The sequence below is a fragment of the Eufriesea mexicana genome, unplaced genomic scaffold (assembly GCF_001483705.2).
Source record: "Eufriesea mexicana isolate 0111107269 unplaced genomic scaffold, ASM148370v2 scaffold4744748552, whole genome shotgun sequence".
Lineage (NCBI taxonomy): Eukaryota > Metazoa > Arthropoda > Insecta > Hymenoptera > Apidae > Eufriesea > Eufriesea mexicana.
Window position 1 is genome coordinate 137,062 of NW_016907932.1, and position 25,176 is coordinate 162,237.

General features: G+C 45.8%; 1 protein-coding gene across 1 annotated transcript in view; it reads left to right on the forward strand.

Moving 5' to 3' along the window:
* The window catches only part of LOC108546046 (uncharacterized), a 34,039-nt gene extending 14,660 nt beyond the window's left edge, over positions 1-19,379 (forward strand). The window contains exons 2-4 of the mRNA XM_017897968.1: positions 15,016-15,435; positions 16,443-16,735; positions 17,189-19,379. Of these exons, the coding sequence (XP_017753457.1) occupies positions 15,016-15,435; positions 16,443-16,735; positions 17,189-18,953 (2,478 nt within the window). The 3' untranslated portion in view covers positions 18,954-19,379. The remainder of the gene's footprint in view (positions 1-15,015; positions 15,436-16,442; positions 16,736-17,188) is intronic.
* The last annotated feature ends 5,797 nt before the right edge of the window (positions 19,380-25,176 follow it).

Genomic DNA, 25,176 nt, shown 5'->3' on the forward strand with positions numbered 1-25,176 from the left:
TGACTGTAGTCACGACTCTTTTATATTTCCTAGCTTTTCTCATTGAACGGAGCATAATTCCTCCACTCTTGCGAGGTGTGCGGTGCACGTGGAGCGATAAAGATGACCGCGGATGAAAAGGCGCTTCGATAATAGTGTCTTTGGTTCTGAATCACGCAGATAACGTTGTTATCTCTGTTATTAAGAGCTGCGTACTTCAAACGCGTCGCTTTGTCAAGGGAAAAATATACCGGGGAGCGAAGTTCTCTCCAAGTGTCGTTACCCGCCGCGATAAGGCGAGAACGCGTTTCTGACAACGTTTCGGAAGAATTTCTTGCTAGACTTGGTGCATGCTCGGTTCTGGTCGCGTGGATTTCGCGGATATCGGATGCAAAGTGGAATCGATCGACGCGATTATGTTCATCGCTCGGCAAACATCGTCATCGATCGCCATTGTTAACTTCGTCCGTCGAGGAAGACGTTCGCGAGGCGTCGAGCGGAGTTAACCGAATCCTGAATAACTCGATTACGCTGGTCCCAGCCTGAATTACAACTACAAACACCGGCTACCCTCGCAGAGGGGGTCTGTTACTGGGTCTGTTCCCGGGTTTCTTCAATTAGCCTCTGTACTTGCGGCCAAGTTCGTCGCTCCGAAACTTTCCCGAGTTTCATTGTTCTTAAAGCGACTCCGCTTCGCTCCTCCCGACCCCCATTGTCGCCACAGATCAGCGCGGAAAGTATCAAAGCGAGCTGGAACCTCTTCGCGATCTTTAGTGCCAGGAAGTTAACTCCTCGTGGCACGCGATTTTCAAGAAAATAAAAATCCAAATTCTATGGGACTATACAGAGCAGAAGGTACATACATCGAAATAATCCCATTGAGTAACTGATGTTTTAAACGAAATCGATTTTAAATTAAAATACACCTGTTTATCAACAATTGACACCCAGAGCATTGCCAGTTAAAGGAAGAATTTTTAAATTAACCCTTTGCACTCGACGATCTTTTGGCTAAAGATGAGTAGGAGTTCAAAGATTGTCTGCTATAAAGCTGGCGATATTTCTTTCAGTAATAAATAAGAAATCGTATAATGATTATCATAAATTTGACATATTAATTAATATCGATCTTTGAAATTTTATCTAATGGTCACTGACGGTCACCTCTCGAGTGCAAAGAGTAAAATATTGAACTGCTTAACTATGAGTATCTTCAACTTTTCATGGTGGTTTTAGGTACATCCCATTGTAAGGGTGGGTTAAGATATGTTCCATAAGAAGCTAAGTAAGGGGTGGGGCCTAATTCCAAAGAGTTAATCGTGAAGAACGCGATGAAATTGATGGAAATATATGTCACTGGAAGTATAGTATCATCCAAAATTGAGTGTCCTGAATTTTCATTTTTGAAATTACTGAAAATATACACGTTTTCAGAAGAGTTATTGCTAATAGGTTATTCGAATTCGTATTTAAACACGTATATTAACTGTAGGTTTGTAGTTTCACTGCGAAGAGAATGTGATTCATCGATAAAGACACATATGCAGAGACCTATCAACGTCTTATCTGTGCTCCAAGTTTAGACTATTTTCAGTGAAAGATAATCGTGACTCAAATACCAAATATTCCTGTTACATCACGTTTTATTCTACGTTCAGAAGGTGGATATTCGAGAACCTGGTGTATATATATCTCTCAATTATCGAATTTTACAGAATTTATTTTACTCTCAGAAGCTTATAATTCGCAGTGATGGTGTCTATCCTTTTCTCCCATTTTAATATAACTAGAACAGAATTAGAAAATATCTATCAGCAGTTCAGATTAACTAAAGTGGAATTTCCACAAGTCTATGCTAACTGATGTCAATGAACTTTTGCTGAATCCGGTTTGGTTTTCTTAACCTCGCCCTACGATTTAAGTCCCGATGGCACGTGTCATAGTCAATAACAAAGACGATCACACGACGAGCAATCTTGTCTAAATACGTGGAAGAATAACACGTGACAGGGACAGAAAAACATCGGCGAAAATTGACCATGAGCAGGTTACAACGAGTCCGTGTTTACGTTGGAGCCTATCTACAAGCCACGCCTCTAACCGATGATACTCGTGTTTGCCATGATTTCCCTACCACTAGTCACAGTCAATGTTCTAGACGAAGAAGTTAATATAAAATTGTCGAGAAATAAACTGCTACCTAACTTTCGAGACGAGAATGAATCTTTTAACGTTTGTACTTTTCGCGCAATACTTCATTTTGGCCAAAAATACAGGGGAAATACAGATATTTTGATATACATATACGTATGATGGAAATTTATCATAAGGAAATGCGAATTGCGGCTGTAGTTTATAATAAATGTACAAATTATCAAATTTATCGTTAATCCCTTACCTTACAATTCAAGTCCCGCGTGCCATAGTCGAACAGCAAAGTCACACAGTCGCACGTCGAGCCATGTCGTCCGATCACGACGAAGAATAACACGTTACTGACGAGTCTCGACTCGTCTCGATAGGAAAACATTGACGAAACTTGACGGTCACACGTGGAATTTCGTCCGAACGTGGCAAAGGGCACCACGAGACTGAGACAGGAAATCATCTACGAAAACAGTTACCGCGAGCCTGCACCTTGCTTCCGTTGATCTACGAACTACGTCTCCCGCCCGTGATACTCGTGTTCGACCAGACTGCCTTACCACGAGTCTCACACGATATTGTAGGCGAAGGGGTTAAAATAAGTGATCTTTGCATAGGACCAATTGGTCATACCAAATTGGTCCAGGTCATGACTCGATGATCACTAATTATCCCTATTCACATGTTCACTATTCTGGATTGAAGATCTTTTATTTGTTCTCTTCATCTAATACTTCCTTTGCCAAGCTATTGGGGTGACATTGCAGTCTGCTATTATGGGATTATTATGTAATATTTCATTGCTGATGAATTGCAGTGTACTAGTTATTATTCTAAGTATATTGATATTTGACTGTGTTGCACAGTTTCACAGTTGGACCCTATAAAATCGTAATTAGAGTAGTTTTGTAGGTGCTACCTACTTTGAGGTCTTCTAAAGCTTATCTTCCATATTACCAAACGTCTCTATAGTTCAGGTAGTGTCTGGGAAAGAAAAAAGGGAAAGAAAAAGGGTGCGTTTCGACCTGGGTCTGCTGGCAGACATGTCAGTAAGGCTATCTTGAGTGCAGTGGACTGATAGTCCATATTCCTCTTATAACTTTCGAATAAATCCTTATGTGGCCTACGTTTAGAAACATTCTGCCCTTATTCAGTGTCATAGAATATACCGACAAAGTTAATTCTGAAAAACCTCGAACCAGCTGGAATCCCTCTGACGATGAGTTCAATACGACCACTAACGTAACTGTAGATATCAAAGTTGAACGTACCTTCGAAGAAACTCTTTGATTTTACAATGCTGCATACCTAGAAAAACTACCATAATCACATTTCACCCTGATTCGCATCCCTAGTCCTGACTTCCCCTTAAACCACGAGTACGTTTTCGCCTACTCTCTTCCAATTCGGCTCAGCTGGATAGACCTATCTCATCGCCTCGTGGAATATCTCTAAACACCGACTCGAGCCCAGAATTGCAGCCGGGGAGGTTCGGCCACGTGCTCTGCGCTCCACATTCACCGGGGAGGGAACTTAGCATCCGCCCCACGCGCGTAGATTAAAAAGGGCAAAAGGAAGGGAACCGGGGATGGAGAAACAGGTACTGCTCACGTAACTCAGGCGGATTTAGCATTCAGCAGGGAACGCCGGGGCCCTCTGTTTCTGCGAACGAGAAAAAATTGATTCATGCCGTCGCTTGCTGTCCGTGGCTCGTACATAAAATCAAGCCCTGGAAGCGTTAGTTCTCGCGTTATAATCCAAGGGAACGCCATTGTCGGTCGTTCGTCAATTTCGATTCAGTCGGCGGATCGCCGATGGTTCGTGACCGGACGCCTTAAAATCCCAGCCAGCGGCGGCGCTACTGCTCTCCGGCATTCGCGACACGCGCCCCGATACTGCTTAATTATTTATCTTCTCGATCGGGTATTTCTTCGACCGTATAATTTGGGGGTCGACGGTGCCTCGATACGCCACTTCCAAGTGCCTCGAACGCCTTTCCGCCCGTGGGCGTAGCCTCGCACAGGTGTGAACGCCACTGACGTACGCGTCTGCCGCATAATTTCCCCCAGCGGTCCCCGGGGTACGCGAATTTCTATGGTGCTTGCAAATTTCCGACCCAGCGATTTTTCGGCTTCTAGCCGCTACTGGAGGGATGCCTCGCGAATAATTGCTCCCTGTGTAACGCAGAATTTTTAACTGAAATTTATACACCGATATTTGGGCTCTAGTAGGGTTACAGTAGGGTGTTTTCCCTCTTCCCTTCGTAACCCACCTTTAGTCCCAAATTTCGTGTTCCACGTGATCGTCTGAACCCTTTGCACTCGAGGGGCGCCTCGCAGTGAAATTCACAATTATTCAACGATGCTTGGAATATCGAAGTAAAATAATTCTACGTTTTAATTTGCATACGATTTGCTATTTACCGTTTTAGTAATACCGTCGACTTTATGGCAGATAGTCTTCGAATTATTATTTTCCTGTAACGAAAAGATCGCCGAGTGCAAAGGGTTAATCTTTCAATGTCTTCCTTTATTCTATTTTATTTTCCTTTTTCAAAGATTCAGTGAAAATTTTTAAAGAGATGTATTGTGCATAGACATCCATATTGTACTCTCGTTTATTTATATAAATCAATTTTTGGACACCCGGTATAATTTTTACGTGGCTTGGTGTAGTAGATTAAAAGTCCTGGCTAATGATCCCTCATGTACAAATACCTGTTCGCGATCGGCGCTCTTGATGTCTAAAGACCTGCTTTAAAAAGCCAGCCTTAGGTAGTCCATCAGCAGGCCTCATTTTCCACCTGGCTTTTTAATATCGCAGTAAAGGATCGCGTCTTACACGCGTCAAGTAATCTCCCTTATACGTAATCTAGCTCACAGGCATGATCCAAGAGCTCTTTCGTGGCAAAGTCGATGGCAGTCTCTCGACGATGCGATCTTAATTTCCCTTCCGTTTCATACGCCCCTGTCGATGGCCTATTTCACCCATTTCTCAACGAGTTACACGAACTGTCATCGTCAAAGTCTTCTCAAATCGCAGATCCGATTTGTTTCCACAATCCGCCATCTTAAATCGTTTATTTACCCCTGTTCGATCTCGACTCGAGGCCTCGTACGCGACCACCCCCTTCAGGGAAACCTTCGAAACGCGAAAAGCCCACGGGTTAGGGGTAACGTCATCCCTCTTGTCGCTTATGACCCGGCGGACTAAACTCGATTATTTCGTTAAGATTTCCTCGCCGTTGCTCTCCGCTCTGTCTCCCCCTGATGAAACTGTACACCACGCGGCAGTCATCCCTTTAGGAATTTTTCCCTCTCTCAAAGGCGCCGACCTGGCGTGCCTCTGTGGCCTGTCGATAACGAGCTAACGAATTTCCACGTTTTTTCCCCGTCTTTTTTCCTCTCTGCCTTTCACGCGGTTTTACGTCGCGCGGTGTGTGGTTATATATGGGTGTTTTAGACGCGTTTATTCGGCGCGGGCTCTGCCGAAGGAGGATAAATTTCGGGGCGAAATAGCCCGGAAAAATATCAACCCCTCGCGCTCTGATAAATTCCCGTAACGAGGCAACTTTTTCGAAATAAATTCGCCCGCGAATTTTCCGACACGGTGCTAGTTTCCTGCTACTTCCGGTAGCTTTATAGAGGAAAATGGAGGCAAACGGCGAGCACAAAGAGCGATAAACGAGCAGCCCCGTTGTATCGATCAGGATTTGCCAAGTTGCTATTGGCAACGCCGGATTCTAGGATGAAATTCGATATTATCTATAGGGAATCCTGCTCCTCACAGGCAATTAACGTTCCAGAATCCGTAGCAAAGACGCGGTAATTAATCGAACGACGCAGGAGGCAGTTACGGCGTCGGAGTTTAAGCGCCGTTCATAATTCGGCCGCTCGCCTTTGTGCCGGAGAGGACAGGGCGCAGAAATAGCCGGCGTTGTCTCTGTCCCATCCTTTGAGTCAGCGTGCGAAATGGCACGAATTTTCAGAGCGGGGTCTTAGTCATTCATCGAGCGTGAACACGCGTCGTACTCCCTAGCCGGAGGAACTGTGGCTGCAGGAAGAGTTTTCCCTTCCGTCGTTGGCCCCGTTCCTCCCTATATTTCCAACAACGTCCCAGCTGTTCCAGCGCGGTGCACCGAGTCTGACGTCACCGATGCACCCGTGAAAACGACCCGAGTCACCCGTCATACGTTACGGGGAATCGTGTTTATAAACTTCCAGCTTTCCTCCCCTTTTTCTCCTCTCTTCTCCCCCTTGCTGCGAAGCTGGTGACACATTAATGACACCTTCAGGGCGGTAGACTGCACTTTAGAATCGCGAAGAATAGACCCGAGTGTGCACAACGGGAGCTTTGTGCTTGAACAGTAGAATCTTTTATATACTGCCAGCGAAGATGTCGCATTTGCTGGAAAATTAGGGTACCTGAGGCTAGCCTTTAGGATTAGGAAGAATTAATTTTAGGATAGGATAAGGATAGGGATGCACAGTTTCTGGTAAATGATGAGCTCTAGCTAGTTTGTAGCTTCTTTTCTGACAATATTCTGTAGAGTAACAAAGTGGAGTATTTGTGTACAATGAGAGCTTTGTAGTTGAATAGTAGACTAGGTTTCAATGGTTTACTCGAAATTTTTATACGATGCCAGTGAAAATGTCGCATTTGGGGTACCATTAGGGTACCTGAGGTTATTAGCATTTAGGATTAAGAAGAATTAATTTTAGGTGGAACAGGGATGCACAGTTTCTGAAAAATGGTGAGCTCTAGCTAGCTTGCAGCTCCTTTTCTCACAATATTCAGGACAATATTCTGTAGAGTAACAAAGTGGAGTGTTTGTGTACAATGGGAGCTTTGTAGTTGAACAGTGGACTAGGTTTCACTGATTTGCCCGAAATTTTTATATAATGCATGCGAAGATGTCGCATTTAGGGTACCATTAGGGTATCTGAGGCTACTAGCCTTTAGGACTAGGGAGAATTAATTTTAGGTGTGATAGATAGGTGATTCGTCTAGCTCTTTTGAAGCTGCATCCTCTGATTAAATTTTGCCTGTAGAGAAACAGAGTAGAGTGTTTAGGAATATTAAAAATTCGGTTTATAGACTAACAACCTCTATTCTAGGAACTCCAGTCAAATTCCAGGGGAGTATAAAGTTGAACAGTAGAATCTTTTATATCCTATGAGCGAAGATGTCGCATTTGCTATAAGATTGAGATACCTGAGGTTATACTAGCCTTTGGGATTAGGAAGAATTAATTTTAGGTGGAATAGGGACGCACAGTTCCTGATAAAAGGTCATTCGTCTAGCTAGCTTGCAGCTTCTTTTCTCACAATATTCTGAACTTACTCTGTACAGTAACAAAGTGAAGTATTTGCGTACAACGGGAGCTATGTAATTGAATTGTAGACTAAGTTTCACTGATTTGCTCGAAATTTTTATATAGTGCATGCGAACATGTCGCATTTGCTGTAAGATTAGGGTACCTGAGGCTATACTAGCCTTTAGGATTAGGAAGAATTAATTTTAGGTGTAATAGGGATGCACAGTTCCTAATAAATGGTGATTCGTCTAGCCAGCTTGCAGTTTCTTTTCTGACAATATTCTGGACAATATTCTGAAGAGTAACAAAGTGGAATATTTAGGAATATTGACAATTCGGTCCATGGACTACCAACCTCTATTCTAGGATCCCAGATTCCAGGGTTATACTCGTCAGCTTGCGAGAGTAAATTTAACGTGAACGCCGTCACGAAGTATGACCGAGGATTGCAGGACATGGACTGGGGGGAATGGATAAAACGAATCATGATAAAACGGTTTACACGTATAGAGAGCGTCGGTTATAATGCAAAGATTGCAGTAATAGGCGAAACAGAAGGTAATTCGACGGTTCCGTTGCGAGTTCATTTCTTAATGGAGTGACGGGTCAGGAGTGGGCAGCAGGAAGTAATTGCAGTCGCATCGCCGCACCCTGTCCTCGATCGCGACGAGTCACGCGATCGGCTTCATCTTTCACGCAAAGCGTAATTTCAGCGCGATTTCACGTAGGTTCGCCTCGCTATTCCCGCATTCCATCCGTCTGCAGTTGCCCGCGAAAGAAAATCGAGCAAACCGTACACGTAAACTCCGAGCCGCCATAAATCTTGCAGATCCCTGATACGTCTAACGAGATTTCTATTCTACTTCGTTACCTACAACAAATATAATCCGAATATTTCCAGGAATATTTCCTTATCACGACTGGCAGTCGCTCTCGCGGAAACCGAGTTCCATCGAGCGAAGTTCCATTCGCCGCGAACTTTCAATTAGCGCGTTCTGCGTCAAAAAGATTAGAAGATTCAGCGAAATACTCGTGCAAACGCGTTTCTGTGTGAACATCGAGCACACTGTGTCAAAGAGATTGGAAGATGCAGCGAAATATTAACGTAATTCGGAATTCTCGATTAACAGGAGCCATATAAAAATTAGTGCACTCTGTGTCGGAGGGATGGAAGTATCAGACTTACAAAATGGCGCAAGCGCCTTTGCGTGTTAATACCAAGTACACAAAGAAATGTGTCAAAGAAATTGGAAGAAACCTGAATTTTTGATTAACGAGATTTATATAAAAATTAGAACACTCTGCGTCAAAGAGGTTAGGTATCCCAGGCTTGCAAGTTTGCGCAAACGTATTTCGACTATGTCAAGATTGGAAGACCCAGGAAAATTGACCTGCTAGATTTTATAAATGCATGTCGACTTTGTCAAAATGATTAGAAGATGCATTGAAAAATTAGTACAACCTGAACTCTCGATTGACGAGATCTATAGAAAAATTAGTACACTCTGCGTGACAGAGATTAGATATTCCAGGCCTGCAAGATAGCACAACTCATTTCCGTATGAACACAAAATAGACTGTGTCAAAGAGATTAGAAGATACAACGAAAAATTAGTATAACCTGAATTCTCGATCAACAAGATCTATATAAAAATTAGTGTACTCGCGTCAAAAAGATTGGAAGCCTCAGCGTACTTGACCTGCAAGATCATACAAACGCATTTCGACTATGTCAAGATTGGAAGACTTAGCAAAACTGACCTGCCAGATTTTATAAATGCATGTCGACTTTGTCAAAATGATTGGAAGATGCAACGAAAAATTAGTATACCCTGAATTCTCGATTAACGAAATTTGTAGAAAAATTACGCTCTGCGTGACAGAGATTAGGTGTCCCAGACCTGCAAGATAGCACAAACTCACTTCCGTATAAACACAAAGTAAACGGTGTCAAAGAGATTAGAAAATACAACAAAATATTAACACATATAATCTGAATTCCCGATTAACAATATCCATATAAAAATTAGTGCAAAGTACTTAGTCAAAAAGATTGGAAGACCCAGCAAAATTGACCTGCCAAATTTAAAAAATGCATTTCAAGCATATCAAAATGATTAGAAGATGTAACAAAAACTTAGTATAACCTGAATTCTGGATTACCAAGATCATTAAAAAATTACCACACTCTGCGTGACACAGATTAAATATCCCAGACCTGCAAGCTGACAGAAACGCATTCCTATGTAAGCACGAACTAGACTATGTCAAAGAGATGTCAAGATGCAGCGCAATATTAACGTAACCTGAACTGTCGATTAACATGATCTACATAACGCGTAGTTCTTCACAAAGTATCTCTTGTCTGCCGGTATAAAACCGACCTTCTTCTCCAGGATACCGAGACCGTCGTGACTGACTCAACATTCTCCTGCTACTTTAGCATTCACGCCATGGTCGCGAACAAAAGATCCATTTTCCCCGACCAATTAACAATTCAATATCCGATATCCTGCATTAATCCTTCCGCAAACTTCGTTCCTTTAAACACCTCTCATCCGAGCACTATCAGCCCTGGCGTTTGCAAGTGCAAGCTTCGGGACGCCTGCCGCGAGCTCTAACCAGGGCTGACAATCGGGAAACAAGTCTCGCGTGGTAAGTAATTTCCAGCGACTTGCAAGCAGACAGGCACACTGGCCCCATTGTTCTCGTAGCAGATTCCCTGACACCGTTCCTTCGTCCCGGTTCGCCCGGTCCAATTAACATCCGCGTAGGCGTTAATCCGCGCGACGACAGGCGCGTCCCTCCAAGACGCTTTTCCACCTGAGCTAGCGAGTTCAAGGCGAGCTGGTCGGCCCGAGATCGAAGCGGAATCGCGACGGAGAGACCTAGAAGACCAGGGAAAAACGACACTCGGCTTCGCGTTACGACCACGTAACCGCGAGCGGAGTTAAAAGCGGAGGCGCGACTAGGTGAATCATCCGTCCATCTACGAACACTTGCAACACCAAGAGATCATCCACACAGTGTTCCCGATTTTGAGTCAGCTTCGGGGAATATCCGAGCAGGGAAAACGACGTATGGTGTACACTCTGACGGACGAATTGCAATTGGGGTGTTGAGAATTGACAGGAAATATAAACAGAAGTTCACGTGATAAGTGGCTGCTGCTCAGGGACGCTTTCCAGTGGCCCCTGAGAGGGGCCCCTAGGTACGTATGCGTCTCCCTAGCTGTGTACCTGTTCTGATCACGCAGCTGTTTGTATTTCCGCTCCGGTCTCGGTCAGTTGAATATAGACGTGTATATACAGGGTGTTCTTACTGTATTTTTGTCAGAATCGGTGATAGGAAAATCGTGTCAAAACTTGGGACTTTTTTAGTTGTCATTTGAGTCTTCGAATATTTGAGAGATGATCACTTGGTAAACTGGATATATCGTTGGAAAGGAATGATAGTAGACGTGTCTACGGTACCTGACGACAGGGACATACTCTCCCCTCTCGGTTATTTTATATCGTTCACTGTGTACATATGCGAGTACCCTAGATAGCTTTACTAATCCTATTATTAACAAACATATTTGTATTACAAAGAATTTTAATAGCACATTCATATGCATCAGGTCAGTGATGGCCTATGTCACAGACTATAACACGCCTGACAAATCGGAATTATTAACCCCTTGCACTCGATGATTTTTTGGCTAGAGAAAAGTAGAAATTCAAAGATTCTCTACTAAAAAACTGACGATACTTTCTTGAGCAGTAAATGAAGAATAATATAATAATAAAATTGTAGAATTATTGTATAATTCGATATATTAATTAATATCGGTCTTTCAAATTTTATGAAATGGTGACTGAGGGTCACCTCTCGAGTGCAAATGGTTAAAAATATATCTCCATCTTTTAACAGATCTAACAACAACGCAAAATTATGGATATTTCTAAGTATGACACAGGACCCGAGTTAATCTAGGTCCTTTCGTCAAAGAATAATTACCATACCGAATAAGTACACCATTTGTCTACCTAGCAAAGATGTTTCCAATCACGATGCTCTGAAAATGTAAGAGCCAACATGGTCGTTACGGGAACAGGAAGCGAACAGTGGAAATTTAGCTCCACGGGGTATAATTTCGCGAAGCAACGCGGATTAGGAACCGCAGGTCGAGCCGGCTCCATTCCGCCTGGTTTACCGTGTCAAAGCGGGACACGAGTGCGGCCAGATGGCGTAGTGATTTACAGAAGCCACAGTGGAACAACGATTATTTAATTATCCCGATGCTAGTGGAAGAATATCGCGTCTCTTTCCGATAGGCCAAGCTCGTTACAATGATTCCGAGCTAGTAGGTGGTGATATCCCGTGACCGAAAATATCCCTCAGATAACGAATTTAGAATCGCGGCGAAGGTACGAGGGGCAGGCCCTGCTCGGAACCTCGAAGAGGAACGAAACGCGCGGATACGCACCGAGAATAGCACGTGGAGAGAAAGATAAACAAATTGTGGAAAATTCCTGTCGGGAAAAGCGGAGGATCCAACGTGGAAAGTGGCAGGAACCGAGTCCCCGGAGAAACCCTCGACTCCATCGGAAGCTCCGCCATTTTTCTCGGCGTTGCGTTCGACCGCGGGAATTTTCTCCCCCGCCGTGGAAAGAGCTCGAGATACGAGGGTATTAAGGGATTACAGCATCGTCTGCCGGAGGCTTAGCCGGAGGACCCCGACGCGACACCTCGATTTTGTCGTCCGAGCCCATCCGAACACTCGCGGACTCCTCGAGAACAGCTTTGCCTCGCAAGCAACACAATGAATCCTCGTCAGGGGTTCCCGGAAGGAGGTCCCGATCTTTTGTCGGACCGTTCTCTTCCCCGGAATCCCAGTCTACCCCGCGTCTAGGGATACCTAGCCTAGGGATAGGGTGTTCTCTGTCTATCGGATCCCGACCGGTTATCGTCCCATCGATACACGATGTCCCCCCGGTCCATGCATGCTCGACACACCGTGTTTTCTCATGTAAATTTCAAATTCTACCGCGGCTTATATCCCGCCTGGACGTCGGTCCGGGATTTTCCAGGCTCGACGTTCGAGCGTCGGGGTCCGGCACCGCGTCGCCATGCGGGATAGCTTTTCCGAACCGGTTGCGAGATAGTCCCTTCTCTTTCTCTCCCGCCGTGTCCAATTCGCTCGTCTTTTTGCCAAGATAAACCCCGCAACGCGGTGAATATAAATCACCGTGGTTCGGGCAATCCCGTGGAAAAATGAGACAGGGCCAATCCGAGCGACAGGCGTGCTCCGTTTCTCCCTGCGTCCGCAAACTTTTTAGGGGGGCACGACGCGTATACACCCTCGTCCGCCGTTTCGAGTCCGCGAATTTTCCCGCGGCACGGCTATGCACACCCTTTTTTCCATTTTGGCCCAACGTTTGGGTAATTGCTCGACTCGTCGCGAGCACGTTTGAAAGGGAAACAGCGGGATTGTTGCCTGGCGTGGCGTTCGAACATTTCATTAAACTGGCGCGCTGACAAACGGCGGGGAACAGCCAGGAAGCCGACGTCAGCGGAAGTACTTTTAAAGGTAACTCGTCGTGGGCCAACAATTTCGCTCCCTCTCTCTCTCCTACCTTCTCTCTCTTTCTCTTTCGCTGGGAACGTGATTAGTATGTCACCGAAAACGCACGCCTCGCGTGTACGTCTGCGTGCTAATGACGGACGGGTTAATTCAATCGACGGATCACGCTGCCATAATCCGCTACCTCTGCCTTTTCGTTTACGTTACTTCGAGGACAAGATTCACCTGTGTTTATATCCCCATAGATAAACCCGTGAAGCGTTTCACGTTGAAGGGGGCACGGTTTTGTTGGTAGAAAATGGCACCTAGTAATAAAAATCCTGGATGCGGTACAAGAATGAGTGTTCCGACATGTAAACGAGTAACCTTGGAATGGTTCACGACGCAAATAGTATCGATAATCGTTCCACTCGCGTGAATCACTTTCCACTCGCGCGATTTCCGTCTCATTATCCATTCCACTTCCGCTCTAAGTGGGCCAAGAATCGTGTTCTCTGCATTCCATATTTTTATCTCGCGAGAATTAATTAACGAAATTTTTTGGCACGGGAAAAATATCGACGAAGCGACGGAAATAAAATTAATTAATTTACGAAAGCTAGAATAATTATAATATAAAATAATTCTCCCTGCGACCTCGAATAATGTAAAAACATTTTTACCGATACGCGGGGAAATATAATTTCGATGGACTAAAATAATGACAGTAAAAAGTGAAAAATAGAAATAAAAATGGCTGAATCGCGTAGAAATTTTGGAAACGGCGAGACTCGGTTAAAATGGAAAAACGAGGTAATTACAGTTTAATTGAATTTCGAGCAGAGGGGGCGAACGGTATCGAAATTTTCAAAAGAGACGATGGCAAGGGTGATTAATTAACAACCGCAACATTAATTATCACGGGACGTTCAATGAACCTAGTGTCCCGGGTCGTCGAGTTTATCTCGCACCGTATTTCTTCTTTTTCCCCATTCGCCTCTCCTCCACCGTCGCCATTACAGCTGCGCCGGTAATTCGGTCCAATAGAAATTCACTTGTTGATTTCGAAACGCGACAGGCCAAAGGACTTCCGTTTCATTATGCAGATTTTTAACTATCTAATTATTATTCATCGCCGTCCGAGTCGTAACACGCAAATTATTCCGAGAAATTATTCTCCGGGGGTCTATTAAAACCCCCTCTCCGCGCGTCACAGCCCCTGTCGCCCCTGGCCTCTCTTTTCATCGTTGCGGAATTACTGGCGAAGGGAGAGAATCCCATCGAGAGGATGATATTTGCAATTACATAAATTTCATGACGGCTGAAATTGAACTCTTCCACCGTGTGCGGACCATCGTCGTCTGTAGTGCCAATAAAAATGGAAATATTCCCAGCCCCCCTTTTGACACGACCAATTACGGGTCACCCGAGTTTCACCGATTCAAACGTGTATTACCATTGATGAAATCCCGAATTTTCCTTACGAAAGATCCCGGATGAAAGATGAACCACTGTTAGAAAACCACTGGCTGTGTATACTGATGTGTCATCCAGTCAGCTCTGGATCACGAAATATTCCCAACCCCCCTTTGACACGACCAATTACGGGTGACCCGAGTTTCACCGATTTACTACCACTGATGAAATCCCAAATTTTCCTCACGAAAGATCCCGGATAGAAGATGATCTACTGCTAGAAAAGCCCTGGCTGTGTATACTTATGCGTCATCAGTCAGCTCTGGATCACAATCCATAGAGGAATATGATTTATACCGGGAACATAAACCCACGATAACTCACGTCTTTCACCCGCATTGTGGCTCAGGTTCCCACCCATAGCCGGTCAGGTATAAATTTTCGAAACACCCCATATAACTGGCAGAATCGACAGAGCCCCGACATTCTTCGCAGCCCTGGTTGGAAACTGGCCCGGAGGATTAAAATACCTCTTTCCACCGTTAACGCGTCGTCGAAGAGGACCGGCCACGCCATAATAACCAATTTTATTTCCCCTTTCTGCTGTCAGGACGTGGAGTTACTGGAGGGAGCCGTTCCATTGGAGGCGATGGAGGTGGAGGTCTCTCACTGCAGGGAGTTGAGGATCCAGTCGGGCGCGTTCGCGGATGGGGCGCCTGTGAAACGGGTGCACGTGTCCGGTATCTACAGCGTGGTGGCCAAGAGGCAGGCCTTCCAGAATCTCAGCGCCCCGAACACGCATCTAGAGGTGTCCGAGTGCAACAGCGTGATCCTGGAGAGCAACGCGTTCAGGAACTCGCGGGGGACGCTGAGCGTCTCGATATCGAGATGCAGGAACGTCGGGATCAAGCCCAACGCCTTCTCCAGGCTGCTCTGGATCAGGGTCAGGGAGGTGCCCACCCTGGAGCTGTCTAGCAACGCGTTCAAGCTCGAGGCTTCTCAGCACGGCAGGCATGGACCAGCGACAAAGGTCAGGTGATCTGTCAGATCGATTTTCACGTCAGCTCGATTAACACTAAACCGGGGTCGAATAACCCTTCCCTAAATTTACTTTATAATTGTACTTTTACTGTTACTTCTTTCGCTCATTTGGCTTTCTGTAAATTCTCTTAACTTAGGTTTTATCGAGAAATATTCCTTGCATGCCTAATGTACCATGAGGAGTCATTTCATTCCTTATGGTAAGAATAGGTATGTGTAAAGTACGTTTAGTGTTAACCTCTGCGAGATCAGAGACTGTTTGTCACTTGTGAGGCAATTCAAACGATGACCCAAGAAGTACCCAAGAAGTCGAATAGTCTTTAGGCCTAGGTGGATCATTTTCTTCGTCACGTTTCCATATACATTTATTATTTCTTTTGCTCATCCGACTTTCTGTAAATTCGTATATTATCCGATTGTTTAATATCTCGCTTTCCGTTTTTCTCTGAACACTCTGACTGTCACGTTGGTCATATATGACCAACCACGGTTTCTCCACGATGCTTGGACTGCACTGAACAACACTGAATGAAAATTGACAGTTAGTGCATTCTAAATACAACCACTAATTAGAAGATACTTTGAAATAGAAAGTGCCCAATTGAACGATTATAAATTTGTATTAGAACAAATCTTGCATCTTGCACACCCGTGACATCCTGAGGGAAACATGTGATTTCGGCGTGACAGTCAAAGAGTTAACTTATTTTTCAGTGACAAATATTCCTTGTATACTTAATGTACCACGAGGGATCATTTGATCCCCTTATGGTAAGAATAGGTATGTGTAAAGTACCCAAGAAAGCGAATAGTCTTTGGTTCTAGATAGATCATTTCCTTCGTTGCATTCCCATGTTTCGCGAGTTTATCTTCATACCCGAGTAGGATGATGATTATAAGCGGGGTATAGGTTTGCCCAGAGATTGGCGATTTACTAATCTAAGCAGTTGCAGAGATCGGGCTATAATCTGGATTTCTATTTCCACCCCTGAGCAGATTATGTTCCAAAGCGTGAGAATCACGGAGTTGCCGACAGCGGTGTTCCCATCGGCGGTTGCGGAGGTGCAGATGGACGATATCTGGACAAAGGTGATCCGCAAGAACGCCTTCTGCGCCATGACGATCTTCAGCGTGACGATCAGCAACGCGTCGATCCTGGAGATCGAGACGGGAGCGTTCAGCGAGCGGGCGTTAATCCACAGCCTGGAGTTCGCCGACGTGAGATTGAAGAGCATAGAGAGAGGAGCCTTCCGGGCTGGCCACGACAACCTCACGATACAATATTCAAGGTAGACCCGCCGCTCGTTTCCCTTTGTCTCGCTCGTTGTTTGATCAGGGATGTTTGCTCTCCTCCTCGCGATTATCGAGCCTTCGCTGTAGTCTCGCAGCGATAGCGACGGAGTTTTAAAACGCCGGGAATGGACGGAAATAACAGCGCGATAATTCGATCGAACTGGTCTTCTACTCTCAGTCCTCTGTACCAAGAATGTCCCTTTTATCTCGCACGCTTGGCCCCATTCGTTAGCGTCTCGCGCTCACTTTGTTTCAAAGTCACCCGGTGAAATTAATTACACCATCATTTAGCCCGGCAGATTAATATCTCCGACTCGACGCGAGATAATTCCATTTTCCATTTGCGAAAACACGCGGAGCGTAGTTGAAAACTTGCCGTTTAAACTTCCGCGGAGAAAGTTTGGGTAACGTGGAAAGTTCAAGGCGAAGTTTCCTCTGGCGTTTTGCAGACTGTCCGAGGTGGAAACCGGCGCCATCGACATATCCGCTGCCACGGTCAGCTTCAACAACAACGAATTCCTGAACCTGCATCAGGGTGCGATCACTCTGCACCAATGGAATCACATAGCCATCGATTACAACCTGTTCGTCGACCTGGAGACGGACGCCATCACGGCTGAGGTGGACGCAACCTCGGCACCCAACTTCGAGTTCTCTTTCACCGGGAACCACGTGGAGAGGGCGAGACCGGGTTCGCTGAAGTTCGCGGCCATCTCTCAACGAGTGAACACTGCCAGGGTCGGTAATAATCACTTCAAGGAGAAGTGCAGATGCGGTTTGGACAATTGGATCCGTGACGTGACAGGCAAGAACAGCTCGGTGTCGTGGATGATGGACTCGAGCTTCTGCATGGTCGACCAGCTCCTGGACAGGTGCTTCAATCTGCCCCAGGGCTACATGTCTATGAGGAACTTCACGAAGATCATCTGCGGGCCTGGGGATCACATTCTCTGCGAGAAGCCGTCTGCCAAGCCGGAACCAAGTGTCAGTCCACCCAGTGTCGGTCCTCATGTGTATCCCAGGCACAAGGGCTACTTCGACGTGGAGATGAGCGATTCCGAGCAATTGCAGCGCGAGAAGCGAATCATCGTGGTGATCTGCGTGTTAGCTGTATTCATCGTGCTGGTGGTCATCTTCGCTTCCGGAATCCTGTACATGCGTCGCAGTGGCATCTGTCCGAAACTCACGTCCGGTCATCTGATGAATGTCGCCAGTTGGCTGTCACCCAGCAGCGGTATGACGGCTGCTACCTCTGCCAGGTCGATATCCAGGTTGAGCGTGCACGAATACGCGGGTCTTCAACCGGAAACACGGATTCTCGACGTGGAAACGCAGGCAGAGGCAACGGAGGAAGACGACGAGGACGCTGAAGGACTCTATCCCTACACCGAGAACAAGGCTACGCAAACGTTACCGGAGGAGCTGACAGAGGAGTACCTGAGGGATCTGAGAGAGAGACTGAACGATCCTGATAATTACAATCAAGCGAGAGACATGATAGAACACCTGTACGATCTGATCAAGGTGGAGGAGAGCTGCAACAATAACAACGACAGGCAACCATCAGGTAGGGACGAGAACGCTTACGACGTGATTCGACCAAGGCAGAGGAGAGCCAGGGGTACCCCAAAGCCATCCGTCAGCGTCGGCACCAAGGCACCCTCGTTGGAGAAATTATTACCCAGCGGAATACAACCCAGGCCACCTCTGACGGAATACACGCAACCTCGCGATCAGAAGCCCACCGAGCAGAATCACCTGTACGCCGAGCTACCCGGTGACGAGACCGTACCCAGCACCAGTCGACTCTCTCAGCCCATCCTGGCCACCTTGGCTGGAAGAGCGCCGCAACCACTGCCCCCTGACGTGGTGAACGATCACCTGATCAACGATCACTCGAAGCAACCCTTCTGCACCCCCAAGACTGAGAACCACAGGCCCCCGGAGAGCCCCAAGTTCGAGGCGCCCAGGAACCAGGGCAGACCCATGAGCTTCCTCAAGGCCCTCGGCGAGAGTATTCTCGGGGGAGCGAAGACCAGCAACAACAAGAGGCCCAACTCCCTGCTCTGCGAATACGCCGAACCGTCCGACGCCACTGCTCATCTCTACTCAGAGCTACCCGAGCCTCAAACCTCCACTCCGGCGAGCAAGATGGCGAACAGGCCGCTACCCACCAAACCCGACCAAGAGTCCGCGAACATGACGAGGGCATAACGAACGCCTATCGTCGATTGTCTGTGATAATAAGTGCGCGAGAGTGGCAAGACTGCTACGGAGAAATCGTGCTCTCTCGTTTCCTTCTCTTTCCTAATCGTTGCTCCTCCGGCAACGATGAACTCGTGCCTGATACACGGACGTGTCACACTCGAGTTGCACGCAGCAGGAACAGTGCCAGATTTGCAAGCATCGAACACTTTTTACGATACTAGTTTAAGGAGCTTTTGTAAAAAAGAAAAAAGAAAAAAGATTGAAAGGAACCTTGTTCGACTTCGTCGCGTCCCTTGCTTTGTTCGCGAGGAACAAGCGATCCATTGGAGCGGCGAAAGACGAGTTCTATTTAACGACTGGCCCCGAGACGCGGATGTATCATAGATTTATATATATATATATTTGCTTCGTCAGGTATTATTAAAGGAGTATTTCACAACCCTCGTTTGCCTCTCATTAGCCCAGCAACGGTCAATTACCTCCATTGTAATCTTCGACTGTCAGTTCCACTTCCCCCCGGTCCCTTTATTTTTATTTCGCCAGTAAGATGATCCCAGAAAATTCTTCCTCCATCCAATCTTCTGCCCGATTGCCAAGGACACACAAAAGGTGCAGAAGCAGCCAAGCTATCGTAAGAAAATTCATTTTACCAGCAACGAAACCGTGACCATGAACCTGGTCTCACGTCCGAGACTTTGCTCCTCCCGCGAGGGTAGCTCGTAGCTACTAGCTGTCTCGCATCCAGCGAGTTTACAAGTCCGCCATTCCCATAGGGAGCCCTCGCAATTACCCATCTCGCAAATGTCTTAGGTCCGTAAACTTTCCACTAGGTTTTCCCTTCGGTCTAATCCCAGCCGCAGCTACGAGCTCGGCTCAGCCACTTCGCTGTCACCAATATTCTGCCAACGAGATTCTTCCACTTCACAGCCGTTTGACCTAAAAATCCACTTCTTCTTCTCGTCCCTCGATCTAGGACTCTGTGAACCCTCTGATACACGCGAATCCATAGTTCTCTCGAAGAAGGTAGCGATTTCTGAGAGCTATTCCTTCTCACGGGTGTCTAGTCCAAGTCTGGGAACCTGGAATGACACGGCGTTATCTCGAGGAGAGCTTTATAATTCCAGCGTCGTTGTTCAAGGCCCTGTGCGTCCCGGCGTTCCTTGGTCGAGAACGCGGGTTTCGGGTTCAGGGGTCGACACGGATATTTTTTCTCGTTCTACGAGGCACAGTGGTGCTCGAGCTACGGCGTCTGAGGCTAGACGGGACGGGCGAAGGAAACGGTTCGTTTGGTCGGCCAGCGAGGACCCCGAGAAAAGATATTCTTAATCTCTTTCGTTCTCTCTGGGCGTAGTCGGTGTGTATATCCGCGGCGAGACCAAACTATTCCACGAAGAATGCGAGAGGAGCAAATGGAGGAAGAGGCGGCTAGCTGGGGCGGGCTGCGATGCAGCTGTTGATGTTCAAACGGCTGTTGCCTCTCTCCCTGTCTCTTTCACCCTGTTCCTCCCTTTCACCCTGTCTCCCTCTTTCTCCCTTTCTCTCTCTCCTTCCCTCTGATCCCCGGTGAAAACCAGAAAAGTTTCAGGGAGCAAGAAGTGCACGGTGACACCGGGAAAACTCTGCCAAGTCTCGGGGAAAAATATCCAGCGTGGTCGACGCGTTGAGGGTAAGTGGCTGGGAAATTCATTTATCGATGGTTGCACCATTTCGCGGAAATTTGAAATCCTTTCTCGTTTGTTTACGTTTCGAGAGTGTCGCGAGGAGAGCGGGAAGAAACGTTTCTTTAATTAGCCCGTTTCGCGTTCCCTCGCGATGTTCTTCGGTGGAATATCGTCGAAGAGTATTCGCGAAAAAATTGCGAAAAATGGTGAGTTTTGGGACGGAACGCTTTTGACCGCCATTAGGACAATGTAGCGTTCCATGGAACGGTCGGCCGGAAAACAAACGCGATATTTCTTCCACGAACCGATTCCTCGTGCCTTCGTTTCGATCCTCAGAGCGTTTTATCACTCGCCACTTTGTCGACAGGCCACCGTCGCGATACCGAGTCGACTTATACGAGGCGATCACCCTATCTCGCACCGATTCCTCGGATTCTTTATGGACCCCATTTCTCGGATAAGGGCGCGATTTTTCTCCCGGACCGGTTGCCCCGGCAGGAAAAATCGCGGGGCGAGGGGCCGACTGGTTCCAGACGACGCGTCGTATCTCGCCTCCACTTTCGATTTTTCCACAACTGTCCTAGCATTTAATCGGTCACGCTCTGACATCAAGTCTGGGGGCATGTATACCCTCTTCGGACTCCGGATTATCGATTAAGACAAACTGTCAAATCAATCGGGATATCTGCTTCCGGATTTTTATCATTATTACTACGATTTTGGCATGTCAACTATACAGGAAACCTACCATAGCCTATATCGTCGATTTCTAAACCTTCAAAGTTTAATTTAAACATTCCACATTCAATATTATCGTCTCTATCACTCATCTACGCGGCTTTGTTTCCAATACTCTGTCAATAGTTATTCCATTTCTCAAGATTCTACTTCCCTCTCATGCACCGGTTATTTGACCACGATAGATTTAGCCTAAATCTCATGTCGGGAGCTTATTGTGTTCACAATAATTGGAAAAATTCTTCTAAAATTCAGAGATGCCTACTCATACCATCCACGTATACCATATCTATTGACAGATTGTAGGTGGGGCAGTTCGAGTATTAAAAAGAGAAGAAACCGAGTGCACGCAGAGTGCATTCCCAAACCTTCTCATCCTCACACGTGCACGTACAGTACAGTACACGTCTCGCTTTCAGTGCGAGTACTGGGGCTAATTCCGCGAAAGAGCTAACATCGTAACGAGCATAGGACTGTGAAAAGAAGCGGAGAACAAAGGCGAGGCGAATGCTGCGAGTGCATCATCCTGAGCTGGCGTTATCCGCAGAAAATCTGCCTGTCCAGCGAGCGAAAAAGGCAAACGGGTTGTACACGAGCCGCGAATCTTGCATCTGAGAAGGGCAGAGGGTGGATGAGACTAGGCGCAGGCTAGCCGGAAGCGTGCACGGGATCGCCATCGCGTTACACGACGGAATAATCCGCAACGAGGCAGTCGTGGCGAGCTTCTCTATCAGGTTTCATTAGCGGGCCAATCATCTCATCACTCGGGTACGACCGTGCTCTGGCGTCGCCTGTGCTCGGCCTAACCCGTTTCTCTGGTCCCTGACCTAATCTCCGACTCGCGGAGATCGAGGAGAAAATCGATGGAGGATCGCTGGGCTGTAGGGACGTTGGTCCCCCCTCTGGATCCCCCGGCTATCGCAACATCGAAATCACTGGCGGAGCCGGTCAACGGCTTATATTAAGCCGCAGCTTAGAACGCAAACGCGTTTTCCATTTCGTGGCTCCGGGGTGATCGAGAGGGAGCGAGAGCGTGGGAGAGACGTAGTCTGCGAAAACAGCTTACGTGGGATAGAACGTATCGGGACATTGTAATTGGACCGGATCTAATATATTCCGCGACGCGTCAGCTAGTAATATCGCGGGATATTGTTTCTCGACCACCTGGATCCCTTCCGCCTTCCGATGGCGACTGAGATTAGTTTCCTAGCTGGTTCTGGTGGCCCGTGATGGCAGCGTCAACTACGTAGCTGCGAGTTTGTTTCGCGGTAGCCTGTTAAGCAGCTTGTTAGCAGCGTGGGATGCTGCTCGCGTGAAAGAAGCTGCGGATAGCTGTGCAACTAGAGGAGCTTCTATAACTTGCCTGATCCTTGACAGCGAGTTGAACCTGCCACGGTCAAATGGTCACTTGGAAACTTTTAATTAAAACCTCTGCATCCTAGGAGGACATGTCTCTGTCAACTTTGCCACTTCTTCCGTCAGCTGCTCGTTTAATCCGAGATCCACGGGATATATCCTATGTTAATCGGTGGTGTTTGACAGAATAACGTTCATCGATATCGCGGGATATTAACGACGCTTTATAGACAGTGATCGATGCGTTAATTACCGCAATAATTTGCGCGAAAAGCGGGCAGCGTCGCGCCATTATATTAATTAAATGGGTATCGATTGCGATGGGAACCCGCGTTTTGTCTTTATTAAAGCTTGACACCCGCGGCCATTTTTCCTTCCAGAGATTCGCGATCGATAGGCTTCCGCAGTCGTTTCGAATTTTATGGGATGGTGTAAAAAAAGAATCGCAGGAGGGTGACCAGGTGACACACTGGCCTGACCCAACTGAACGGGCAAACTTCCACGTTCGTGTTTCTTAACATCCACGCAGTGTACGAGCTAGCCTGTCACGTGTTGTCATCATATTAGACCGTTGTCCTAATGGGACTTTCAGACGAGCGACTCTGTACCGGTTTAGGCGTACCGAGTACGATTCCTCTGGGTAGGGAAGGATTCAAACGGACGACACGTTTTAGAGACAGTCGACGAAGAAAGGCGATTCCGTGTTTTATGTCATTGTCAGATACTCCGCTCGAAATAGCGTTCTAAAATACCTGCACTTTGCGACGACGTGGCTCGTCGTAAAAGACGATCGAAGACTCTGAGGATTCTCGATATTCTGTCGCATTCTGGAATACCAAATTCGAAGCTAATTTCTGGGTTTCTAAAATTACAATTCGCAAATATTTTAATCTTTCTTTGACGATATTTTTGCACGCAGTTTTGGTGACCATAGAGCTATCTTAGTCGATTTCGTTTGAAAGAGTTTGAAGCCGTGAGAAAGGTAGGAAATTCCAACTTCTCGAGACTCTTTCAGAATTTTCAAGAAGCTAATTCCTAGATTACCAAAATTCCAATTAGGAAATATTTTAATTTCCCTATTTTGGCGATATTTTTGCATACAATTTTGGTGACCAAAGAGCTACCCTACTCGGGTTTCGTTTGAAAGAGTTTGAAGCCGTGAAAAAGGTAGAAAATTAAAACTTTTCGAGGCTCTTTTAGGATTTTCGAGAAGCTAATTCCTAGATTACCAAAATTACAATTAGCAAATATTTTAATTTTCCTATTTTGACGATATTTTTGCATACAATTTTGGTGACCAAAGAGCTACACTACTCGGGTTTCGTTTGAAAGAGTTTGAAGCCGTAAGAAAGATAGGAGGTTCCAATTTTTCGAGGCTCTTTCATGATTTTCACGAAGCAAATTTCTGAGTTTCTAAAATTACAATTCGCAAATATTTTAATTTTTCTTTGACGATATTTTTGCACGCAATTTTGGTGATCAAAGAGCTATCTTAGTCGATTTCGTTTGAAAGAGTTTGAAGCCGTGAGAAAGATAGGAGGTTCCAATTTTTCGAGACTCTTTCAGAATTTTCAAGAAGCTAATTCCTAGATTACCAAAATTCCAATTAGCAAATATTTTAATTTCCCTATTTTGGAGATATTTTTGCATACAATTTTGGTGACCAAAGAGCTACCCTACTCGGGTTTCGTTTGAAAGAGTTTGAAGCCGTGAAAAAGGTAGAAAATTAAAACTTTTCGAGGCTCTTTTAGGATTTTCGAGAAGCTAATTCCTAGATTACCAAAATTACAATTAGCAAATATTTTAATTTTCCTATTTTGACGATATTTTTGCATACAATTTTGGTGACCAAAGAGCTACACTACTCGGGTTTCGTTTGAAAGAGTTTGAAGCCGTAAGAAAGATAGGAGGTTCCAATTTTTCGAGGCTCTTTCATGATTTTCACGAAGCAAATTTCTGAGTTTCTAAAATTACAATTCGCAAATATTTTAATTTTTCTTTGACGATATTTTTGCACGCAATTTTGGTGATCAAAGAGCTATCTTAGTCGATTTCGTTTGAAAGAGTTTGAAGCCGTGAGAAAGATAGGAGGTTCCAATTTTTCGAGACTCTTTCAGAATTTTCAAGAAGCTAATTCCTAGATTACCAAAATTCCAATTAGCAAATATTTTAATTTCCCTATTTTGGAGATATTTTTGCATACAATTTTGGTGACCAAAGAGCTACCCTACTCGGGTTTCGTTTGAAAGAGTTTGAAGCCGTGAAAAAGGTAGAAAATTAAAACTTTTCGAGGCTCTTTTAGGATTTTCGAGAAGCTAATTCCTAGATTACCAAAATTACAATTAGCAAATATTTTAATTTTCCTATTTTGACGATATTTTTGCATACAATTTTGGTGACCAAAGAGCTACACTACTCGGGTTTCGTTTGAAAGAGTTTGAAGCCGTAAGAAAGATAGGAGGTTCCAATTTTTC